The sequence below is a fragment of the Notamacropus eugenii genome, chromosome 3 (genome assembly GCF_028372415.1).
Source record: "Notamacropus eugenii isolate mMacEug1 chromosome 3, mMacEug1.pri_v2, whole genome shotgun sequence".
In the NCBI taxonomy this organism is placed as follows: Eukaryota; Metazoa; Chordata; class Mammalia; order Diprotodontia; family Macropodidae; genus Notamacropus; species Notamacropus eugenii.
In genome coordinates this window covers 396,190,455-396,203,528 of record NC_092874.1, presented here as the reverse complement: position 1 = coordinate 396,203,528, position 13,074 = coordinate 396,190,455, and the positions used below count along the sequence as shown (strand labels likewise).

The following is a 13,074-nucleotide window of genomic DNA, read 5'->3' as shown; positions in this document are numbered from 1 at the left end:
AGTTTATCTTTGCAGCTATATGGATGTGGAACTATACTCTTTATTGGACAACAGGGTGTATTAAGAGAAGAGGGTTGTATTACGTTACTCCTGGAGAGAAGAGGATCTTAACTAGGGAGTGACCCTTAGAGCAGAACCTAAATAGATGTGATTGTGAAAAAAGAACCCAAAAGAAGCCCATCAGGAGGGTCTGAGACCATGTAGTCTCTTTTGAAGAAAGTAAGGATGTTTGGCCTAAAAAGAAAAGACAGGTGGGAATTCGATAGCTATTTTCAAGTATCTGAAGGGTAGTTGCATGGAAAACTTGTGTTTGCTAGGCCTTGTCTTCTGCTTGCTGAGACCATTTCTGCTCACCTGCCCTCAAAGTGTTTCGTTTTTTCAGGACAAACAGGTGCACACAAGTACAATGTGTACAGAATTTGTTTTTTTTATGGGGAGCAGCCAGAGGGATGTGGTCAACTTTGAAGGAAATTGAAGAGATTCTGAAAGGTGGAATTGAGGGGAAGATGAATGCCAGGAATGAGGGCACTCTAAAGAAAGGAAGTGAGGAGAGTTGGGCTGGATGTTGAGTGTGAGACAAAATAAAGTCAGGAAAGGTTTTAAGTGACAAACCAGATAATCCTAGAGATAATTAGGCAGATGTAATTGAATGAAAGTGGATTTTGTAAGATGGTTATCTTTTCTGGAGGTCTTCAAATGAAGGCAAAAGTCATGCTTAAATGGTCATTTAATTCAACCTGGGTTGAATTAAGATGTTTTCCCATGTGAATTGGGAGGTTAAGCTAGAAGAGACCTTGGAAGAGGTCAGGTGAGGAAACTCTGGCTCAGACATGTTAAGTGATTTGCCCCCAATCACATATCCAGTATATGAAGTAGAATTTGAACCCAGCTTTTCCTAACTCCAGGTCCATTACCATGCCACACTGCTTTGGTAGACAGACGGAAAGGTTGGAATTGTTTGTCAGGATGATCAAGTAAAACTAGTTTATGAGCTTTGAGTCATCTGTACAGTTAATTCATAAGCATGAAATCAGGGAGAAACAGCTTATAGGCAAAGATTTAGAGCTAAAAGGTGGCAATGTAGACATTCTACAGAACAGGCACAGAGAACTGGGGCAGGATTGGAAATCAGGCTTCAAGCCCATGGTCCTATCCATCACACTGCCTCGGGAGTAACCATGGGAACCACCCAGGTGCTTTGGTGATAGATGACCCAGTGAAGGCAGGCTGAGTGATGGCCAGAGGAGCCCAAGGACCTCAGGAGTTGGAGGTGAGGGGTGGTGAACAAAAAGAAAATCAAGAATGATGGCCGAGAAAAACACATTGGATGTAGCACCTTAAATGGTCTAACCTGAGAGGACAATTCAGCAGAGGTGGGGTTAGTGAAGAGGATTCTTCAAGGACAGGGGAAACACACAGGTTTGTATGAAGGGGCCAGTAGATAGAGAAGAAAGTTGTTACGTGATAGAGAAAATGGTTAGCGGGGCCAGAGAGAAGGCAAATGCAAACACATGTGAGAAGACAGGTTAAGAGCTGGTCCGTTCAAGGTCAGAAATAGAAGGTCCATTTAAACAAAAATATTTAGAATATTTATAATAAAGAGTTGGAAGGAAAGTGGGCAGTGGCTGAACAAATGATAATGTAACAAAATCTATAAGAAAATGTGAAGAATTCTAAGAAGCTTGTATGGACTGATGCAGAATGAAGCAAGTAGAACCAAGAGAGCAAATCATCCTTAAGACTTCAGAACTCTAATGCAATGCTTAATGAGAGCACAAAGAAACCTGCCTCCCATGATGCAAGCAGAATGCATATTCATACACGTAAAGAGAATGCCGAAATAAGTTATTACAGGGTAGTGGTTGCAAATCACTGGGATATGAAAATGAGAGAGTAAAGAGCAGAACATTAAAATGTTTTTTGGAGTGGGGAAAATTGGCAGTTTCTTGAATTTTTTCAGCTCAGGACTAAGAACTAAGATTGATGACAGCAGTTACAAATGACACATGAGACTTAGCTTCTTATACTGCCCCCTTTCTTTCCATTATCTTTTTCTGGTTTGTCAGTATTTAAATTGATGGGAAAAAAAGCCAGAAAAACCAAGTCACTAGGTTTATTATAATTATCATCTGAATGTATTTTAAAAAGTTATCCAGGCAGTGTGGTGCAGTGAGCCAGGGTTTTGGAGTCGGTTGTATTCAAACCTTTTTCTGCCACTTGCTGACTAGCTTTTTAGGCTTGTATTTCCCCATCTGTAAAATGAGGGTTTAGGAGGTCCTTTGTGACTCAAAATCGGAAAGATTTTATGGAAATGCTGGGTCTGTAATGCTAACAGGATCCTTAGATACCTCTTTTTTATGCTTTTGCTACACTTTCAATTCTCAAGGATACTTGCTTAAATAAGGGCTTCTGCCTTTAAAGCAAACAAGTATTTTTTGTGGTAAATGTTCTAAGACTAGTTGTTACATGTGTATGTGCAGGGAATGTAAATACTTGTGAAAACACTTTTTAAACAAAAGCACAACACAACTTTCTAAAATCTCTTTTCCCTATCAGCCAATCTTTAACTTCAACATGCATCTTTCAAACCACAACAGGCCAGGAAGAAGTTAAGTCTAGTTCTTTGTGATAGCTCACATACTGGCACACTTCTAAAAAAACCAGGACCAGTGAGATGTTTTTTTAAACAATAACCCTGTAATAAAATCTGTATTAATAATTGGCTTCTTGGCTGCACCAGTCAATACTGAGATGCACTAGATTCTGAAATGTTAAGAGCTGGGCTTGACTTTAAGCCTTGAGTCTTACCATCTGTAAAGCAGGGATAATACTATTTATGTATATAAAGAATACTAGTAATTCATAAAAGTGAGATGATGTATATGCAAAAACATTGTATCTATTCTACACTGATAATACTTAAGCAACACAGAACATCTGTAGTAAAATTTCCAGAAACTTTAACCCCAAAAGTTTATCAAAAGAATGGCAAATAGGAACATTTATGAGAGACCATTCACAAAATTCTCAAAAATGCAAGCATTACCAGTAACGTGATTCAAGGATTTATTAAGTCATACATGCAAAAACATAATGCTAATTGCATTAGCAAAAGATCAATGTAAAAACACTCCACAATTTTGCAACTTTTGCATCTTCAAAATTTTGTTCTAGTGGTTGAAAGGTTGTAGTTCAATATTTTGTATTCTTGCCAGTGTTTAGGATGTACAGAAGAACATTGTTAGCATTAGCACTAAGCTGACAGAACCTCACAGGCCCGAGGTCACGTTACTAGGAAAAGCAATTGAAAGCATGTGTCATGTAAGTGAGGTCAAGAACGGGGTCAACATTAGTAGTGTTACAGTGTTGGTAACCTGGCAATACAGTGATGTTTAAGAAGGTTCATATTTTAATAGCTAAAGTATATTAAAAAAAAAAAAAGTTTGTAAAGCTGCATCACATGATTTTTACACCTAGTTACTAGAAGGCTAAAGAAAGCACATAGTAGTTTGAACAAAGGTAACATGAAAAGAATGCGGTTTTTCTAAACTACAAAAATGCAAAGTTCTAATACATAATCAGAAAGATTTTAAAATACAAGTAGAATAATATTGCTCAGTAAGAAAGGGTTTGATGAAAAAAGCATTTACTAAGTTCACAACTGTGGGAATGACCAGTTTAGAGTTGTATTAAATGAATGCCCTCCTTGGGGTGAGGGAAAAGAAGAAAAAGGAAAGAAAAGCTTAGAAACAAAACACTTACCTAGAACATCAACCTTTCTTATCTACTGCATTTGACAGATGTTAACTGTTCTGCTTTTTAAACTTTTTACCCGTGACAAAATTTATTCCATTTTCCACTCTTCAGTATACAGCTGTAGTGTAAATTAATCCTAGGTTCCAGAGTATGTCAAAATACTGTCTTTATTCCTTGGTGAAACCAAATATTTCAAATAATCAAACCCAAAACATCGCTGTTAAAGAGGAGAACACTCCCTTAACAAAAACACACATGGGACTTCTGTTTGAAATCACAGCAAGAGCTTGATTCTTGAAAGAATCTTTACTGTGAAAGCAAAAGATTGATCCAAAGACTATAGTTTTGTTATACACATTCCATTCTGATATACAGTACAATGTTATATAATGAACATGGGTTGATAAATTATTCAATGCATTAAACATTTTTACTAAGTATACTGTACTGTTTTACATATCTGAAAAATGAGTTAGAAAGTGTTTTTGCATTTCCTACTATCAGAAATTAAACAGTCTTCTTAAAGACAAAGGTCTTTAAAACACAGTTTAGTGCTTAGTGTTCATAGCACAACAATGCAACTTAGTTCAGTGGATATTTTGGCAACACTTAATCTGAGCAAGAACAGGGCTTTTGAAAAATAAGGCTTTAAGTAGTTTGTCTTTTTTAGGATTTAGTTGTAATAGAATGTGAAAAAAAATCATTCTCTAACACTTTAAACAAAACTGAAATTATTGATTGGTTCAGAAGGTTTTATGGAAAGAAACTAATTTATAACAAAAACTTGGCATTGAGTGAATGCTCCACTGTTTAAGCAAAGCTTACAAAGGGTCAAAGGGGAATAGGGTAGGGCTGTAACATTTACAACAGCAGACATTTTCTCTTCCTCTTCTTGACAGGGGGTGGGCAAAGAACTGCTCGAATAGCTTCATCAAACACTGTCTTGAGGCCTCGTTGTGTGAGTGCTGAACATTCCAGATATTTTACGGCACCTGTAAAGAAACAAAAAGTTAACAATGAGAAAAGAATGACTCACTACAATGATGTAAATAGACATACTGATAAGCATGTCATCTGATCTCTGCTTTGCAAGTTTCAAGCATTCAAAGGCAAATAGGTTCTCTAGATCCCCCATTTATGTAATACTGTGCAAAACAGCCAGAAAATGTTAGAACAGTTAAGATTTCATACCAATTTCCTTTGCCATGGCTAAGCCCTGTGGGTAGGTAATTGGAGTCAGCTTCTTCTCCTTCAGTTTCTCAATCGTGTCTTTATCATCTCTAAGGTCAAGTTTGGTGCCCACTAGAATTATGGGAGTGTTAGGACAATGGTGTCGCACTTCAGGATACCACTAGACAATTGAAAGAAACGAAAACTGTATTATGCAGAATTCAATTTCCTTTGCTTACCATTAAATTAGCATGAAAGCCTGATGATGAAGCTAGGTTTCCAAATGATAACTAACTGTACCACCACCCAATATTTTGCCTCAACTGCCTAGTGATACCAGTCACTGAAAGGAATAAAGTATATAAAATGTATTCTGTTCTCTTTAAATCATAAGATTTTTCTTAAGGAAAAAGTTCCTTATTATTTTTCCTATTGGATTAAGATTATCAGGCTGTTAGTGAAATATGACTAGCAGCAAATAGGAATGGGTTAGGGCATTCCTAGAGGGAACCCAACACTGAATATCATACAGGTAAGTCAGCTACTAACTGGAATATTACGGGAAGGAAACTTGTCCCCCTCTTAAGTCCCAAGGAACACAAGTCTATCTACTCAGTAAGCAATTTCACAGTATTTTTTTAGGCACAGTAACATGTATTAGGACTCCGCTTCTGGTCTCTAAGGATGGAAATCTAAATTTCTTTCCACAATACAGACAAAGGACGCCTCGCATCCTACTGTGTCCTCTCAAAGGGAATTTCTTTAAGCAGACAATGTTACAATCTGTTACAACTTTCAAAAGCTGTAGTCACACAGTTAAACCTTCTTTCATGATGAAATATAACATTCCTCTTAAGGTAAAGGACTACAAAAAATTTTTTTGTGATAACTCATAAATAATGGTATGTAGATTTCAAAAAATACTTCTTTCTGAAGAAATTAATGGTAACATTAATAGATAAAAACAGTCTCTAAAGCAAAATACTAACCTAAAAATTTTTATTTCCCCTTACCTTTGCACGGACATTTTCAAATGATGCAGGACTCACAAGGGAAAAGCAAATTAAGAATACATCCTATTAAAAAACACACACAAAGAAAAGATTTAGAAAAAAAGTTTTAACAATTGAAAAGAACTCTTTAATAGGGCAGGAAGCCAATCAGTAGAAGTTGTGTTTGCACTGTGCTCCATTAATTGGTATTCTGGCAATTAGTTTTGTAAACTGGAACATTGTGCATCTATGAAACTGCTCATTAACCTAAAAGGGGTGAGAAAGGATGGAACAAACCTTAGGAGAGGCAAAGTTAAGCAAATACATCCCAAAGGAAGGACCTCTTCCTTAGTCCACTTTTCATGTGTACCATTTTCATACCCTGGAACACATGAGTAGACATTTAATTCTGTCAACCAAAGGTCCTTTCAAATTAAAGGTAAACATCCATCCATTTTTGAAAGCAAATAGCTGAGAATATGAAGGACAAGGGACAGAATACCATAGGAAAGTATTATGTTGTATTTTGTACAACTTACTATTTAAAGTACTAGGAAATCTGTTTTGCTGTTTCTCCTGAAGTTCAGTCCACTTTAAAGGTATCATACAGCTGTCATCTACAAATACCATTAAGCTCTCATATAATTTAGAAAATTTAACTTTCAGATTCTGCCCTAATTAAGTTCTTCTGGGCAATCAGTATATGTCAAGGGTATCTTATCCTAAAAAATACAGAAGTGGCAAAGTAGAAGTAAAGTTACAAATCTAAATAAGCATTTTCTTTCAGTATCTTATTCACTGTGTCGCAAACCTCTCTGAAAGTATTAATCAATGGGCTTTGAAGAATTCAAACCCTTAGCCACTTTCTATTTTTGAATAAAAAACAAAAGTAAACTCCATAAAAGACATGGTGATAGAAAAGTTTTAGTTACTTGTAAAATAGGCAGGGACCTTACCAGTGAAATGGTAACATTTTAAAAATGTAGGCATTAAATGAAATGGAAGGGGAGTGCTAGTTTGTAAATATCATGGCATTAAAATTCATTTGACTAAAAACTCTTTCTCAAAACCATCCAACTGAAATCTTTACCTGAAAGGAAAAGGAAAATCCCATACAACTTTGGTTTTCTGCAGGTCATTAAAAAAAAAAAAAAATCCAAGGCATGCACAAGCTCTCAAAGAATCCAAGCAGTGTTTCAGCAATTAGGTGAATTGTTCATCATTTCAAAGCAAAGTTAGGTTAGTTTACCACACCTGCATGGCTTAAGCACTCATCACCCAATGTCATTCATAAACAGAACAATATATCACCATAACCAGGACACCAAAGGAGAAAAAGGAGTAAAGCAAGAATGTGTTAATATGAGCTATGCTCCAAGCTTTTCATTCTTAAAATCTATGGCCATCTTGAGGTTTCACAGCTTGCTTAAATTACGTGCCATTCCCTGTACTTTCCCCATACCCATATTAGAATCCTCAATGGATGGGAAATACAGGTTATTTGATAGTTTTAAAAATTCCTTTCATTGTGAAGGAATTAAAGCAGTTAATGCTTTAATTGAGTATTTGGGAAATCATTACTCTTCAAAGAAAGCTTTAATAAAGAGTGTTGGTTTTTCATTTCAAAAAGCAATAACCCTTGAATGAATTAAATATAAAACACTCAAGGGGCTTGAAGCTCAGGAAGCTATCCTACTAAGTGAAATAAGGGAATAATAGATAAAGCTTGAAACTTAAATTGATTGAAAGTTTTACATACAGCGATTGGTTCGTCTTTCACCCTGGAGGTTATATCCTTACCATACGTGCCTCCAACCTAGTAACAGCATGAGAACTTGGTTTAAGTTTAGTAATAAACTAAAGGAAATTTCTTACCTGTTGTTCCTTCTTACAACTTTTCTCTCCTGACCTCAACTCTCCCATATAAGAACACTTGGTCTGGCTGATACTAGTAGCTGTGTGACCCTGGGCTAGTCACTTCAATATCTTTGGACCTCAGTTTCTTTCATCTGTAAAATGAAGTGGTTGATGATCTCTAAGCTCCCTTTTCCAGTGCTAACATTCCATAGTTCTAAAGATTTAAAGTACACACCTATCTAAAACTAATGTAACACTGAATACCAACTAGAGGAACTTTATCTGAATCTACCAACTTAAGGGGTAAGATTGCTTGGTCTTTTTGGGGGGGGAGTGGGGGATTGATTCTGTCAGGAAGGAAAAATCCCAGTGTGGAAACTCCCTCCACCAAATGGAGTCAACAACTGTTCTATAACGTAGTTTGAGAGTTGTCTAGGGTAATGATCGTTCAAACCTAAGTCATCTTGGCTACACCATTAAACCATACTATCCTGTCTCTCAGTGATCTAAGGGGAGAGAAGGGAGGAAATAAGCATGCATATGGCATCTACTATGTGCCAGCCATTGTACTTTGCTTGTATTGACCCTCGCTATTGGTCTACCCTGCAAGTACCTACTTTAAAGCTGAGGAATTGGAGGCAAACACAAGTGACTTCCTCGGTGTCTCACAGTTAGTAAGTGTCTGAGGCCACATTTAAATTCAAGTTTTCCTAACCACAGACCAAGCATTCTATTGTACTACAAGCTGCTTATAACAAGAGGCTTTTAAAAAGTAGGCAGTCACACTGAAAAGGGAGGGGAGTTATGAAGGAGAGAGAAGTAAAATAAGATTCTGCTTTTCAATGTTGCTTTAACCAAGATATGCATCTGCCCCAGCCTGGATTTAAGCACAACCACAGCACAGAGCACATGGACTGCACTTGATAAATAACCAGGCTGCTACCTGGCAGACTGTATATGGCAAATGCACCTTCTCTTAGGTGACAGCCACACTTTATTTGACCTTACTTTTTCAAGACTTTAGTAAAGACAGATTTCTCTCAAAACTTTGTGCCAAAGAACTCTGACACAAACACAAACCCTGGTCCTTAGGATATTTACCTTCTTCCACCAAACTCCTTGACCCTTACATACTTAATAAAGTTAATAAATATGCTTTGAATTAAAAGAGGGAGGAAAGGAAATGCAATAATGGAAATGAACAACATTCCCCTCCCCATGAATTCAACTCTGTTTGCTAAACCATTTCTTAGCTACAAATAAACAGAAGGCCACCTCCAAGGATAAGGGGGAAATAACTCGACAGAATGAGTATTAGGTGAGAGCTTAAGAAGTTTTACCAACACCTGTGTGCATCCACATCTAGTTTCTTTGTGACAGGTATGTTTAAAAAGTACTGCATTTGTAAGAGATGAAGTTTTCTTTGTATTCCTGAGTACAATGCTGGGTTGTTAAAAATTCACCATTCAGGAGACAACTCTCATGCACCAGAACAAAAGCGATGTAAGTGGCTTTTTCACAGACTGACATGTCTGCTCTAAATCCTTTATTTCGACAGAAAAATAACTAGGGAAGTCCCTATCAGCCTGAGCTCTCTTCCTTAATTAAATCTAAACAGACCATACACATTTCCAATGCCTACCAAGATGGATTTATTTCCCTGGGCAGAGAATCTTCTATCTTACCCAATTCTCCTGTTCCAGAAGCAGTACAAAGCTTGAAGATTACCTCTGACCCCTGAAACTCTGGCTAAACTCTACTCTTTCCTTCCGTCTATTCAAGAATCCTTACAGAACCCCAACTCATTCATGGGATCTCTTAGAAAGGGAGACAGACAAAAGAAAACAATTTTCTTATTGCTTCTTTTTCTTATTGTTTATAATACTCAGCTTTCTTTGATGTAAATATTCTTTTTAGCTCTTTTCATTTATCTAAAAGCTGTTTCTTTTTAGTAAAAAAAATATTGTGGGGGAAATCATATAAATCTTAGACTTATCTGTCCTGGATCAGCCACATTAAATTTACTTTATACATTAATATATTTTGTCTTTATAACAGGTTAAAAAAACACTACTATGTGCCCATCAATAAACTGGGAAAAGAATGAAGGAAACAAGCATTTATTAAGCACTTACTATGTCAGGCCCCGTGCGAAGCACTTTTCACAAACATTATCATCCAGGGAGCTAGGTGTTATTGTCCCCATCTTATAACCGAGGAAACTGAGGCAAAGAGTGACTTGCCCAGGTTCACAAAGCTAGTGTTTTAGGCCACATCTGAACTCAGATTTTCCTGAATCCAGGCTCAGTGAGCCACTTAGATCCCTCTAAGTAACTGGAAAATACTGTCTATTTTGAAAGGTAATATTACAAGACTGTAAATGTTAACTGGGGGGAAATAATTACATAATAATCCATAGGGGTTAGGAGGCCAATGGTTCAAGATTTGAGGGAGAGAGCAAGGCAAGGGATTAGGTGACTTGCTCAGGGTCACAGAGTTATTAAGTGTCAAGTGTCTAAGGTCACATTTGAACTCAGGTCCTCCAGACTCCAGGGCCAGTGCTCTAGCCACAGTGCCACCTAGCTGCCCCTGATTCAACACTTTCTACCAATGACTTCAGCTAGTGTTTCTCAAAGGAAAATCTGAGAACCACTGGAATCCGAGGTCTGCCAAGTGAGAGCTAGTCTTTTGGAAACAAGTGACTTAAGGCAACAAGATGAAGCAATGACATTAACTTGTTTCATTTTATTATAATATGGAAACAAATTATATAAATCTAAAATGAATAAACTGTATTAGCTCTGCACCCAAGATTTAGATCACGTGTTATGTCTTTCAACCACACTTTTTTAAAAACAGAAGGTAAACTAAGAGTTGACAATTCTTCTGAACAGATGACTAGTTGGCAGATACTCTAACACAAGGATACTTTTGAGCTTGTTCTTTACTTATAAAACCAGAACCTTACATCCTCAACCTTTCTTAACATAATAAGGATGATTTCTGGGAAAGAGATTGCCTATAATGCTATATACAAATAGGATAAGAAAACAAACGTTTTTAAGGAAGGAGGTGTGTGTTAAATTGTAAACCCCATGGGGCAAGTACTACATGTCTTATCTAATCTACAACCTGTGCATTTCCCACAGTGCTCTAAACTCAGTAGATTTAATATGAATATACATAAAGGACAATGAAAAGGAAACAACCTGGTTAAACTGGGAAACTGGATAGAAATCCTGCAGAAGACTCAACAAAGAAAAGAGAAGAACAGCAGAGATTCAATCTTAAGAGTTCAAAAAACTACATATAGCCCACCGCATAACATTTTTTGTGTCACAGACCCCTTTAGCAATATGATAAAACCCAAGGACTCCTTAATATATTTTAAACGCATAAACTAAAACGCACAAGGTTACAAAGGAACTCTGAAATATAATTATCAATATAAAAAACTAGACTGTGGATTCCAGGTCAAGAGCACCTGACCTAGATCATCCCTTTACATTCAACATTCAAATTAAACATTCAGACTCATAGGATTTAGAATTTAAAAAAACCTTGGGGGTCATGTACTAGGTCAACCCCACATTTTACAGGGGGAAACTCAAGGCGAAGACAGCTTAAGTGACTTGCCCAAAGTTATGAACCTAAGAAAGAGCAGCCAAGAATGCATACTTGGCTCTTCCGAGGAGCCATGTAACTAGAGTAGGGGAACGCAGGCTCCGTGCCTGGGTGGAATACACCTGGTACTTCAGCAGCCTAGGCTGCACAGCTCAGCACTGCACACAGGGGGCCTGGGCCACACTAAGATTCTATTTTCCTACTGGTCCTTACCTCCAAGATCTTTCAAGTCCACCCCCACCTGAGTCTGCCTTGTCTTCCTTAGTCCTTGTGGAGGCGTTTTATCTCTGTCCCAGTGCAAGAGCACCCACAGTTAGTTACACTGTCCTTCACACCACAATTTCTCTCACCCTGAGGCTTCTGTGACATTGTGGCAACCCACCCCAAGTAAAGGAATTTCTGGTCATATCTCTTCTGAAATCTAAATGTAATGTTCTATATATACTATGCCTCATCTCCACCATGAGCAGAATACTGCACTAGGAATAATAAAAAGTTTGGATGAAGATGGTCTATGTTTTCTCATTAAATTGACAGTTTATTAAGGTGAGGTGGGAACATCCTGCTTATCTGTCTTCATCAGTGGAGCTACTCCCAGGCATAGATCCTGATTCCCCAAAGGCTATAAACCTTCATCCCCTCTAGATGTCCCATCCATGCAATAATCCCAAATAACCAGAGACGCTCCCCCTTCTACAATCCTCAATTGCCCTCTTTCATATCATTCTACTTTAATCTTGACCAGACCTTCCCTACCCCACCTATCTACCCACGCCTTCTACTTGGTCTCATGGAACTTGCCCTCTCTAAGTGGCAAACTTCCTTCATTCCATTCATTTCTGGCACTCATCAAACCCAACCAGATGGAAGCTACCCTTTCCAGTACTGGTCATTCCTTCTTTTACACCCCCAGACTCCAGACTGGTCTTTGAACTGGAATACTCTTTGCTTCCCAATGCCACTTACAGACTTCTCCCTCTACTGCCTGCTATTGTCTTAGTTTAATCCTAAAATTGCTTTCCATACCTAGTAATCTAATTTCATGTCTCCATTGTGTTACTGCGCCTGTCTTTCCATAGCCCCGCTAGCATTATTTCTATTTTTTGTAATTTTTACAAATTTTCTGGGTGAGGTAAAACATCTTACCTATTTTGACTGGAAACATTATTTTAAAAAATAAATACTGGGATGAAATAGATAACATATAAAGCATGCAAATGTTAGGTATTTATACAAGTAGCAAAGCAAAACCTATTAACAGAACAGATAACATGGGAGAGCGTTATACCTTAAGTCAGAGGACCTATGTTCAAATTCAATTTACTACGTGTGTGACAAAAGGCAAGACATTTCTCCTCTCCAGACCTCAAAAATCTGTGAAATGATCAGGCCTTCTTAACATAGGGTTTCACCAGACTGGAAAAGGGGTTCCTGACACAAAGAAAGGTTAAAAACCCTTGGCCTAGATGATCTTTGAGGTCCCTTCCAGTTTTAGATCTATGATTCATTAAACATGGTCTAATTAAAAACATGATGGGTTTGGAAGACCTTGGCTTTTATCTCTGCTTGAGGTGTCAAGTCACTTAAGTGCTCTGACCCTCAGTTCCCCCACTGATCAAGTGGGAATAATACCATCCATTGATAAAATAAGAGACCTGAAAGAGCTCTGAAAGAT

At 37.5% G+C, this 13,074-nt stretch overlaps 1 protein-coding gene across 2 annotated transcripts in view; it reads right to left on the bottom strand.

Annotated features, from left to right (window-relative positions):
- Positions 1-3,049: 3,049 nt before the first annotated feature.
- Positions 3,050-13,074, bottom strand: part of RAC1 (Rac family small GTPase 1) — a 41,924-nt gene continuing 31,899 nt past the window's right edge. Inside the window, exons 4-7 of one of the 2 annotated variants that reach the window (XM_072597862.1) lie at positions 7,678-7,734; positions 5,940-6,002; positions 4,948-5,107; positions 3,050-4,748 (exon numbers count right to left, since the gene is read on the bottom strand). In XM_072597862.1, the coding sequence (XP_072453963.1) occupies positions 4,618-4,748; positions 4,948-5,107; positions 5,940-6,002; positions 7,678-7,734 (411 nt within the window). In that variant the 3' untranslated portion in view covers positions 3,050-4,617. The remainder of the gene's footprint in view (positions 4,749-4,947; positions 5,108-5,939; positions 6,003-7,677; positions 7,735-13,074) is intronic. The other variant, XM_072597863.1, reaches the window with a different exon arrangement.